Source organism: Rattus norvegicus, chromosome 20 (genome assembly GCF_021556685.1).
Source record: "Rattus norvegicus strain SHRSP/BbbUtx chromosome 20, alternate assembly SHRSP_T2T, whole genome shotgun sequence".
NCBI lineage: Eukaryota > Metazoa > Chordata > Mammalia > Rodentia > Muridae > Rattus > Rattus norvegicus.
Window position 1 is genome coordinate 46,583,638 of NC_141553.1, and position 12,414 is coordinate 46,596,051.

Sequence of the window (12,414 nt, forward strand, 5' to 3'; positions counted from 1 at the left end):
ATTGAAAGCCTCCTCAGTGTCCTGAGGTGGGTACTCAGTCACCTCAGTCATAATACCTCTGTACCATGGACTTCTCTGTCGCTACGGAGCCGTCCACATTCTACCGACATAGTCTCCGCAGAAAACTGTTGACTTAAATATACAAGTGCAGAGCAGTCTACGGTAAGCTTCCAGTGTAGGGAGAAGACTAGAATGTTAAGTGCTGCGTGTGTTTGCAGAGAACCTCTGGACAGGTCCAGAGGAGGCCAGAAGGGAGGCCGTCAGGAGACTTCACTGTTTATTCTTGTAGTTTTAGCTTTGCGCTGTCCCTAAATATAAAGCAATTTAAAGTTAATACATATTGATCAGTGGCTTTGGGAAAATAGTTTCACTCGAAGTAGAATCAAGTTAGTGTAGAAAGGAGTGGATTTTAAGAAGTAATAGCAATTCGTTCTGTGTGCTTTTGCCTTCTAGGTTGTTGATAGGAATTTATTGCATCCTTGGGAATATGTAAATGTTTTATAATGACATCTCAATACAGAGAACATTAAAGAAAATTAGTCACAGTTGGGGAAAAGTGGTTACTGTGAGTCACTTTGTCCATTTTACTACAGGTATATTTGCCTTGTGTTTTGCAAACAAAAAAGAGATATGTGGGTTACATGTATGAAACACTGGATCAGAAGGACCCAGTGTTTGACGCAAAAGGAATAGAAACAGTGAGAAGAGACTCTTGCCCCGCTGTTTCCAAGGTGAGTTGTGTGTGTGCTGTTGGCAGCGGTGACAAGTAAGCAGCCAGAGACTCCGTACAGATGTAACTGAACATCCAGTTAAAGGACTGTGTCTCACATAATTACAGGGAACCACTGGTGATGTGTGAATTTTGAGAATTTTATTTTTATTTGGAAACTATTGTACTTAGTTTCAGAGTTCTTCCCATATCTTTCTATCAATATTTCTATCAAAATTATGAGTTTCTTGGCTGTTGCCTCTGAAAATAGGATAGCTTCTCACGTAACAGTTCCCAAAAAGTAGGGAGCAGGATGCAGACAGGAGAGTTATCGGATAATCCTAAGAAACCAAACTCATTCCAGGGTGACTGAAATTCCACTAAATCAGTGCACTGCACGCTGGGTCATGCTGTGCCTGAAATACTTGCAATACAGAAACTCCGTCACTTACCTGCACCATTAAAATAGGCAAAAGGAAGGCGGATTTATTTTTTATTGTATGTGACTCATTGGTGATATTTACATTTCTCATTTTTTTCTTTAGCTAAATTGGCTTCTCCCAGTATATAAGATTTTGTCCTGTTTCTTGTTATCCGGGTGCTTTGACTGTTTAAGAAAAACAAAGTTTTATGTTTCCTCTGAATATCATTCTAACATAATTTTTCTCAAGCTATGTGATATTCTAAGAAATAACAAGACTTTATATATAAAGTCTCAAATACTTCCAATGTCTAATCATTTTATTGTCTAATCACAAGATTGAGCGTGGGCGGGTGGGCGTGTGTGTGTGTGTGTGTGTGTGTGTGTGTGTGTGTGTGTGTGTGTGATTCCAGTATCTGATAACTTTTTAAAGAAAACTTAACAATAAGACTGAAACATACTGGGAGCTGTTTTATCTTTTCTGCATCTTTTTGTCTTAAGATACTTGAGCGTTCTCTAAAGCTGCTGTTTGAAACCAGAGATATCAGCCTAATTAAACAGTACGTACAGCGACAATGTATGAAACTTGTGGAAGGAAAGGCCAGCATACAAGATTTTATCTTTGCCAAGGAGTACCGAGGAAGTTTTTCTTACAGGCCTGGAGCCTGTGTCCCAGCCCTTGAGCTTACAAGGTAATGAGGCATGCATACTACAGCCCAGTCCTCAGTGCACCAGGACAGTGCAGAGGTCATCTGCAACCAGTAAGAGAAAGGCAACTCATTACAAATGCAGTGTTGTCTTTACTTCACCCTCGCTGAAGTTAAAATGTTTCCCTGTGCTTTGGAAGGTGTCTTCTTCTGAGCTTAGGGAACTAAATGCAGTAAACTGATGTGTCTGGTTACATTTGTGTCTTCCAAAGCAGAACCATGGCAGTCCTTAAGTTGGAACTGCAGGAGCATTTAGATGTCATTCTGCAGTCAGATTGTTTAGTTAAATTTCTCTCTTCTTTCACTGTTAGATATCTACTAACACTAAGACCTAATCCAGGTAACAGTGCTATAGAGAGTAAGTTTCAAACTGTTATAGCTTGTCTACTTGATATCAGCTGAGCAAAGTGTATAAAATTCTCAAAGAATCAGAGATCTAGTTTGAAGGTAGCCCTGTACATACATCCCTGTACATTGCTCTTGGTTTTCAGGCTTAATTCTGAATAATTTGCTGGCAAGGTACTTTCTCTGACAGTCTGTGTACTTCACTTGGATTTGAACAGGAAAATGCTTGCTTATGACCGGCGCTCTGAGCCTCGAGTTGGAGAACGAGTGCCGTACGTCATTGTTTATGGGACCCCTGGACTACCCCTTATCCAGTTGATAAGGCGCCCAGCAGAAGTCTTACAAGATCCGACTCTGAGACTGAATGCCACTTACTATATCACCAAGCAAATTCTTCCACCGCTGGCAAGAATCTTCTCTCTTATTGGGATTGATGTCTTCAGCTGGTATCAAGAATTACCAAGGGTAAGTTTACTAAATAACACATGTCCTATAAATATTTCACTCCAAATTTCAGTATAACTAGATTTTATTTATGTTCTGTGAGAAATTGTCCTCCATTATCCAAACTTACAAAGGTGCCATGCTCTCCAGGCTTCCTTAGTGAGCAGTGTAACTCTCTGTATGCACCTTCTTAGCTTCTACCAAGTTCCCAAACTATAGGAGTGCTCAAAGAATCCCCAAGAGTTTCAGTGGTGATCAGCCACAAAATAACTCAAAAAATCAGCTAGTGGAAAAGAAATGACGTACAAAATTACTTCAAAATGGGCAGGGGTTTTCTTTTTAAGATTGTATGTTTGCTTATGTGGATTATATGCACACGAATGTATCTGAAAGCAGTGGAGGTCAGAAGAAGGCATCAGATATCCTGGAACTGGAGGTTTACCGGTTTAGGGGCTGTCATGTTTGTGCTGGAAACTGAACTGGGGTCCTCTGAAAGATCAGCAAGTGCTCTTAACCATGGAGACATCTCCCCAGCCTTTAAAGTGGACATTTAAGAAGTGCATAGGAGGGCTGGAGAGATGGCTCAGCAGTTAAGAGCACCGACTGCTCTTCCAGAGGTCCTGAGTTCAATTCCCAGCAACCACATGGTGGCTCACAACCATCTGTAATGAGATCTGATGCCCTCTTCTGGTGTGTCTGAAGACAGCTACAGTGTACTCATATGCATAAAATAAATAAATAAATCTTTTTTAAAAAGAAAGAAATCCATTGGAGGGGACTGAGGATATGACTTAGTAAATAAGCAAAGTTGGTTGCTGCCACTAACTCGATGACTTGAGTTCAAATCCCTAACGCCCACATAAAATGATAGATATGACAGTGTATGCGCGCTCCCTGCACTGGGAGGCAGAGATAAGAGTTCCAGTGGCTGGATAGGCAGCCAGTCTTGCCAGTCTAGCTCCAAATTTAGTAAGAGACCCTGGAAACTGGAGCGGGAAAATGGTAATCTTGAGGTCAGCCTGGCTACGTAGCAAGATCCTGTCTTAAAGGAAAAGAACACATGAGATATAGTATCTAGACATAATCCTGCAAGACCAGAGGAAAGAACTGATCTTCAAATACCATTTCACTTGAGTAAAACGCCCAGGGTAGAAGCTTAGAACACAGCTTTGCAGGAACCCTTGTTGCTTAGTTTAGGTGCCTGAAAAGGTAATTCCTGAGTTGAAGCATCTGGGGCACTTTTCTGTTTGTGAGAATTTACTTCAAATGTGCTCATTAATGCATAATGTTCAGCAAAACTAAGAAAGAAAACTGGTTTCTTCTTTTTTTTAAACAAATTAGATTTTTAAAAAGAAGGAAGAATATAAGCTAGAAAATTAAGGTTAAAACTACTTCAGAGAATTTTTGCTAGCTGACATAAAATTCTATATTCTGACCAGAAGCCAGGAAACTCAGATTTCTTTTTAATTGTATAACCAGCAAGAATTCTAAGTCAATGACATTTCTAAAATACCTTTCTCCTTAATATTTATGCAAAATGATTTTATAAGGCTCCAAGAATAGAATATTATTTCAATGTAAAAAGAGTACCTGATCTCTGAAATAAATACTAATGCCGACTAGAGTTCCTGGGTGGTATGTCTCCAGTTACATTTGAAATGCTGTCACACACTACTGACTAACAAAACAAGATATCTAATGATAGAGATATGTAAGCTCGGGGGCCGGATACCCAGTCCAGTGGTAGCCATTACTTTTTGCTCATGTCGAGGACCCAGGTTCAATTTCTAGAATCGCATGGTGGCTCAGAACCACCTGTAGCCCCAGTTCCAGGAGATCTAACAGGCATCTGTGTACTGCACATAAATGCAAACAGGCAAAATTTTCACACATGTAAAATAAAATCTTTTTGAAATGATAAAGTCCATATAAGTCTTAAAAAGACCTTGGTCCGTAAAGACTTTGTCACTTCTATATATTCCCCTATCTAAAACAATTTTTGAACATTTGTTAAGGGAAAGAAAGAAAAGGCTGTAATTAGGTGAGTAGCTGCTTTGCTGTGAAGATCACTCTGACTTGTTTCTGAACTGATGTATTTATAGATCCAGAAAGCCACCAGCTCTTCCAGAAGTGACCTTGAGGGGCGGAAAGGCACGATCTCACAGTACTTCACTACCCTGCACTGTCCTGTGTGTGACGGCCTGACTCAGCACGGCATCTGCAGTCAGTGTCGGAGCCAGCCTCAGCATGTAGCCATCATCCTCAACCAGGAAATTCGAGAACTGGAGCGCCAACAGGAGCAGCTTGTGAAGGTACAGCCTTGATGAGTGTACCCAAATGCCCAAAAAGTCTGGTTCTTCAGGAGTTAGCAGCAGCTCTCAGGTAGAATGAGGTGTGAATCCAGTGTGAAAAATGAAGTGAGCGTTCTAAACAGGAGACTCCTAATATGGTTGGAGCTAGAGAGAGTGCTCAGTAACTACAAGTGCGTATTGCTCTGCACTGGACCCAAGTTCAGTGCCTAGCACCCACCTTACAGACCGTTAGCAACTGCTGTAACTCCTGTTCCAGGGAATCCGATGCCTTCTGGCTTATGTTATATGTTATACACATAAGCTCACTCAGGCACATACACATGCATATTAATATTTTTAATTAACACTGCAATTTAAAAGTAAAAATGGCTTGTTACAATTTAGTTTTTGGTTTTATAGAATAGAATATTGTTTATTAAACATAGATTATAATAACCATCTACCCAATACCTTTTATTTAAAAATAATGTGTCACAGCTCTGAAGGGGGAGGTGTCTTTAGTGCAAGTCTTAACAGGTCTGGTACAGGAGGGGAGGTTCCCCGATTACAAGTGTCACAGTTCTGCACCCAGAGGGGAAGGGTTTCTCCAGCAAGAGCAGTACAGCTCTGTCCCCAGAGGTATCCTGGCAACAGAGAACCAAGGAATACCACAAAGTCACACTGTGAGGGAGAAACCCAGGAGGGTGCCTCCATGCTGGGGAAGCAACAGGGGAGTGAGCTGAAGCAGGTGAGATTTCCAGGGTAAGGACTGGTGGGTTTCGATTCCTGAACTTGGGCAAGATCAGAGGTTGATGGGTCTTCCTGTTCGGGGATTAGTGGGTTTCCTTCACCTTTTTGTCTTACATTCCGCCTTTTTTGATTATTACTGGGGGTTAGGATTGGGAGTTAGAAAGGCGTTCTCATTAGACGATTTGCTGCTGGCTTGGTGAGTTGTCCTTGGGCTGAGTTCCATCTTCACTGTCATGGCATACTTGCGTGCTGCAGGCCTGAAATCCTTGAGGCATTTTGAGTGTTTGAACATTAGGGCTGGGTGGTAATACTAGTTAAGGGATGATTACAGTCTGAGGCCTGCAGTGTGCCCAGAGAGTGTGTCCATGAGGAGTTAGAGCAATCTGTAATAGCAAAGAGAGAGGGAGATGTTGGAGAGATAAGGGATGATAGAGATGCAAGGCTTAAAGCAGTTGACAAGCAGAGAAGTAAGACAGTCTAGTAAGGCAATGGGCAAGGCCTCAAATGGTGGCTGTGAGCTTGACCCAGAAGGGACACACAACCAACATTGTCCAAAACTGTCAGCTGAAGGCAGAGGGTAAGGTCTGAAACGAGGTAGTGTGATGGGGATGTATGGTCACTGTCATCTGAACGGGTGATGCTATGGATGTGAGGACCCTGAGGAGCACTGGGCCACTTCCTCTGTGTTTATACCTAGGGGCTGAGAGTGGGATGTGCGAACCCTCTGTATTCTGATTATACCTGATGGGCAGCTGTAATGAGTGACCCCTGTCTCCTGTCTGGAGTGCCCTGGGTCCCTAATTAGACTACAAAAGATTCCCCATTCTGCATAAAAAGTAGAACACCTTCCTATGTCTCCTACAGGACCAGTAAGGGCAGCCTCCATAAGCCTCTGGCTGACGTCGACAGTAGTTTCTAGTTTAATCATAGAGAGAACACGCATAGGGAATGGTGTTTGAGAAATTGATTTAGGCGCTGAAGGGATAAGAATCTCCTTTTGGCCACCTGCTGGTGACATGCATGGTCGGGTTGAACCGTTGAGTGTAGGTTTTGGAACCTCAAATCTCCATGCATAGAGTTCACTCCTGATGGGTGTGAGCAAGAGGAAGTTAAAAGGATAACCCAATAGTGTCAGGCTTGGGACTCTGCAGATGTATGAGGCCTCGTTCTTCTGAGACCAGAGGCAGGCTGGTCGTCCTTGGTATCGTCTGAAACTTAAGAGAGCAAGGTCCTGTTGGGGTTGAAATACAAGACAGAGGATTATCTTGAGACGATGGTAGAAAGGACTTGAGATGAGAAAATTGAGCCCACTGAAGGAAGTCAGTGAGCTTGCCGGCAGCTGGGGTAGTAAGGATGACCTTAAAGGGGTCTGTTGAGGAGAGAGACTGTGACCTGGAGGAGAGAAGATAACCAAGTCCAATGCTGACTGAAGAGGGGAGATCAGGATGAGGCTGAGACAGGCGGTGATGGCTGGAGTTACAAGGAGCGTGTGAGAATAGTATAATGAGGGTAAGAAGGTGACTGACAGAGATGACGGCTGAGGTACGAGCCAGGAGACAGGAGAGCCGTCGATCCATAAGCTAGAAAGGGAAGATGAAGAGGTGGTTTTTTGAGGGGGCCCTCGCAGGCAAGCCAACAGCAGGAGTTTTATCCAGTCTGCATGAAGTTCTTGGGAGAGTTTGATAAGTGTTTTTGGGAGAGCAGTTGGTTCATTCAGCCCTGCCTGAAGACTGGAGATGATAACATTTACAAAACACTATGGAATGTTAAGGGCTTTGGCTAAAGTATGAGATGCAGGGCCATTGTCTGATTGAAAGGTTAGAACTCTGAAATGGGAGATGGTCTCCCTGAAAAAGAGATCAGAAACTGTCTGTGATCTGTTAGTGGTGGGGAAAGCCTCTACCCATCCTGAGGATGATTTCCAGGACCAAAAGTTATCTGGAACATCTGACTGGGCATGTGGGTGAGGTCGAACTACCAGTCTGACCCAGAGAGGGATCCCCTGGTTTGATAACTGTGGAAAGGAAGATTCCTGTGCCTGGGAGTAGCAAATTTTACAAGAAGCAGTGATATTTTTAGAAAGCATAGATCCTAAGAGGCAGGCTATAAATAAGTTTTAAGAAAGTGAGATAAAGCCTGACTTTTAGGGTGACAGATCTGATGCAGGTAGGATAAAATTTGTTGAGAATCTGGAGATGTGGATTGTGGTGGCTTGAATATGCTTGGCCCATGGGAAGTGGCACTATTAAGAGGTGTTGATAAGAGATGGATTGTGGTGGCTGTTCTTGGTTGTCAGCTTGACTATCAGGAATGAATTACAGTCCAGAACGTATAAAGATCTTATGAAAGGGAAAGGCTGAGGTCTAAATGTGACAGTACACTCCTTTAATCCCAGCATTCAGGAGACAGAGCCATGCAGATCTCAAGTGCAAGTTCCTGGACAGCCAAATGTAGCCAGTGATGGGTGTAATAAAACAAAGGGCCATGTTTTAGCTCCAGCAAGCAGCAGAGCTTGGCAGCCTCAGCCACACGGCTCTGACTTTACAAGAGTAGAAGGGGTTCCTTAGACAATTAGTGCTAGTTAGTTGGAGCCTGGAGGAGGCCCGTTAAGGCTTCTGAGATGGCTTAGTAATGGTTTGAAGAAAGGGTTCCTGTGAGGGCCAAGGGCCGGCCACCTCATGTAAGGTGGTGGGCAAACAGAGAGAGAAGGGATCAAGCATAAGAAACCAGCCGTCCCTAAGAAGAATAGAATTCATGTTTGTCAGTGGGACTGGACATGACTGGATTGAATGTTTTCTATCTATGGTAGTGGCCTTAGCTAATGCCAGATAATAACTTGAGGGGTAGACAGCTGGACCCTAGAGATGAGACCCTATCCTCTTGCTGGACAGTGTAATAAGGTAGAGGTATCTGCTTGGCTAATTTGCAGGGATGGACTAAAAAGGAAAAGACCATCTATACATTATATAAGGAAGAGATAGAGTCAGAGGCCAAATAAATTCAGGCTGTCCTGGAACCCCTGAGGTAGGACGGTTCAAGTAACTTGGGTAAATGTTTGGCTATAAAGGAGCTGTGGGTGTCTCATACCCAGAGATCTACCTGAGAGAGGCTAGTAAGGGGAAAAGTATGTCAGAGTGTGTGGTTTAGTGGAGAAGGAGGGGAGCACCTGGAGAGCTTGGGGTCAGGCAGATGTGGGAGCAAAGGAAACAGAAGCTCCCATTTTAGCTAGGAGATCCCTTCCCAGAAGGGGCTGGGACAAGCGGCACCACTAGAAAGGAATGGGTAAGAGGGATATCCTGAACTGTGTAGCTAGGTGGTGGAGTTTGGTGAGCCTGTTAAGGCTGTCTCACTGCTCCCAACAATAGAGGAATGAGGAGGAGAGGAGAGGTGAGTCCCCAGGACTTTGTCAGGACTGGAAATGTGGCCCCAGTGTCCAGAAGGAGATTGAGTGTCCTAATACTGTGATGACTATCCACGACTCCCTGTCAGAGATGGCAGTGGTCAGGCCAAGGGGGCCTGCATCCCTCAGTCGTCCATGGCCAGACCAAGAAGATCAGCTAACGGGTGATCTGGGACTGGTTTCCCCAGTTGATGGAGCCTTCCCAAGAGAAAGCCTATTTCTCCTACTCTCACCGTTCCTGTAGTTGCCCGCAGTTCTGTGTGTGGGGTTAGTCAACTTTGATGTCAGTCTGTCCATGTTTGAGAAGTCACATTGGTTAGACTTTAGAAGTATAGCTACTGACACTTCTGCCCTCTCTTCCACAAGGTTCTCTGGGCTCCACAACTCTGCATTTTGGTTGTGTGTGGTTTTCTGTAATGATTCTCTCACAAAGATGAGTTTCCTTGGTGAGGGGTGAAAACCACACCTGCATGCAGGTGTGAGGACAGATGTCTAGAATGTAGACATTACGCTAGTTTAGTAAAGTGATGGTTATAAGTTTAATGTCTGCCTTCTTAAGTTAAAACATAGGTATCCTGTTTCTGTTAAATTTTTAAATTTAGGTGTGAATTGAGCTGTAACAGTCGGGGTTTAAATCACCAGTAAAAGCCTTATAAGTAAACATTTCAGCTAAACTTAGCAAGTTAAGTGTTCCAGGCTAGATTGTTTACCAGACAGCAGGAGAGTTCTTAAATATTCATCAGTTTGTCCTGGCACCTTAATGTGGCTGTAGTACATACAGCCACAACACAGAAATGCTATACTGGGGATAGATGGAGTCTCTTGGCAAAGATCGAATTAGCAAAATGCTTCCTAGAACAGTATGCTCTGTCTCTGCAAAGTACATGCTTCTAAGTAGTTTGCTTGTAGCAATAATGTAACATTAGATACAATGACCAGCATGCTTAGGAAAATGTACCCTTCAGTTGACACGTAGCATTTTACAGATTTTCAGTGCCTTGTGAACCATGTTTAAACCAGAACCACTTCCACAAATGAATTAGAGCTGTAAGTGCAGTGATCTCGTTCATCTCCTCAAACACAGTCTAGTGCTGTTGCTGCTGTCCTGTCTGCTGTCTCACTTGATTCTGAAATGTGGTCTAGGCCGGCTGGCCTAAGAACTGCTTAATTCAGGTCATTCTCCAGAGTAGCTAAGACTGAATGCTTGCAACCGTGATCACATGGTTCTAGATTTCCTGAACTCTGAAGAGTTCTCACTAGTACTGGTTTAAACTAGTCTTTCGTGTTTAGTAATCATTTTAACTACATTTATGACTTGAAACTAAGCATCATTTATACCTGATAGTGTAAGGTATTATAAAGTTTCCTCTTTGCTAGAAATGTATTCCATGACTGATTGTTCTTAGTCACTGTCCTAGCTAGGATTCTGTTGCTGTGAAGAGACACCATGACCAAAGCAACTCTTAAAAAAGAAAGCATGTAATTGAGGGCTGGCTTGCAGTTCAGAGGTTTAGTCTGTTATCATGGCGGGAAGCATGGTGGCACTGTCAGAAATGGTGCCGGAGAAATAGCTGAGAGCCACATCCTAAGCCACTTACACAGAGAGAGAAGAGACAGATACTCTGGGGTTGGCATGGACTTTTGAAACCTCAAAGCCCACCCCAGTGGCATACTTTTCCAAAAAGGCTATACCTCCTACACCGTTCCAGTAATGCCACTCTAGTGGTCAACCATTCAAATCTCTGGTCCTATAGGGCCGTTCTCATTCAAACTAGCACATTCCGTGCACTCAGTCCGACTTCTAAAGGCCCCGTGAGTCTGTCAGTCTCAGCCCTGTTTAAAAGTGCACGGTTCAAAGTCTCTTCTGAGGCTCATGGCAGTCTCTGAACTGTAACCCCCAAACGCAGGTCACATGCTTTCAACCTATGGCGCAGAATATAGATTATCAGTCCAAAAGAAGGGAAGGGAAGGAAACAGTGAGGAAATACTGGGCCAAAGCAAGGCTAAAACCTAGCAGGGCAAACTCCAAATTCTGTATCTCCATGTCTGTGCGCACTCTTCAGATTTCTAGCTAATGTCAGCTCTGTTGACTGCAGCACACCTCTCTCTTAACAGCTCTCCTCGGCAGGTCTCCCATGGCTCTGGGGTCGCCAGGGCAATCCAGGCTTCACTTTCACAGTATCACATGATGGACTCTCTGAACCTCTATACAGGGACCCCTTCATGCTCCCTAGCCTTAGTGGCTTTCCTTAGCCACTTGAGGGAGAGTCAACAATGTCTTTCCTACATCCTTGACTCTAAAGCCAGATGCGTGTGGTCAAAGCTGCCAAGGTCTGCTGCTTAATGGGCCTGGAACCCAACCTTCATCCATTACATTATCCCTTATAACACCTTACATGTTTGCGTATTAGAATAGGATGACTTAGTGTGTGGACAGTACGCAATGACTGGATCGGATTAATTGGCATTTCTTTGTATTAGTGATATCCTCCTCTCCTCCCCTTTGTGGGCGAATGGTCTTACACCAGAGCTGGGCTCAAACTTGCCGTCTGGCTGAGAATGGCTTTAAACTTGATCTTCCTGCCCGCAGCTCCTGCATGCTGGGCTCATCGGTGTGCACCACTACCCTCGGTTTACACATGCAGCACCGAGATTAAACCCATGACCCTAGGCGAGGGCCTCTCTCGTACGTCCTTTGGACAATTGCTGTGGATTGTCATCCCCGTGCTGTGCTCCTAAGTGCACTTTGATACCTGGATATGCAGCCTTTGCTTACTTCCTCTCCCCACCCTCAAGTGGTCACTATCACACCCATCATTACTGTGAGGTGCGACCGACTTTGATTTCTGTACATGAAAATGTGGCAGTTTTTCCTTCTCTGTATGGTTTATTCCACTTGGCTGCATCCTTGTTACGAATGACAGGGTTCCTTTATGGCTGAATAATACTCTATTCTGTAGGTATTTTTCCTGTCCGTCTCTTGCTACACACGTCAGGTGCTGCCCGACCTTGACAGTTGACAATGGAAGCCACAGTTAACAAGGAGGAGTGTGTCTTAGACACAGTGATGTCAATCATTTAGATGCATGCGCAGTAGTAGAAATGCCTGCATCACGATAGTTTTATTTCTAAATGTTAATGTCCTCATACTGTTTTCTGATTTGTTAATATCTTTTTAAATTAACTATTCTAGTTGAGATTAAATGATCTCTCATTGTAGATTTGTTTGTTGGTTTGGGTTTTTGAGAGAGAATGTTATGGCCCTGGTTAGCCTGGAGCATAGGGTTCTCCAGAGTGAAGGATTAGAGGAATGTGCCAACAGCCCCAGATCTCCACAGTGGTCTTGA

The 12,414-nt window shown here is 43.7% G+C and overlaps 1 protein-coding gene across 6 annotated transcripts in view; it reads left to right on the forward strand.

Moving 5' to 3' along the window:
- Rev3l (REV3 like, DNA directed polymerase zeta catalytic subunit) overlaps window positions 1-12,414 on the forward strand; it is a 157,723-nt gene that overhangs the window by 143,594 nt on the left and 1,715 nt on the right. For all 6 annotated transcript variants that reach the window (XR_015644785.1, XR_015644784.1, XR_015644783.1 and 3 more), the window contains 4 exon segments: window positions 594-731; window positions 1,632-1,822; window positions 2,401-2,647; window positions 4,729-4,938. Coding sequence is in view for 3 of the 6 variants with exons in the window: in NM_001083966.1 (NP_001077435.1) it covers window positions 594-731; window positions 1,632-1,822; window positions 2,401-2,647; window positions 4,729-4,938 (786 nt within the window). In the remaining 3 variants the exon portion in view is untranslated.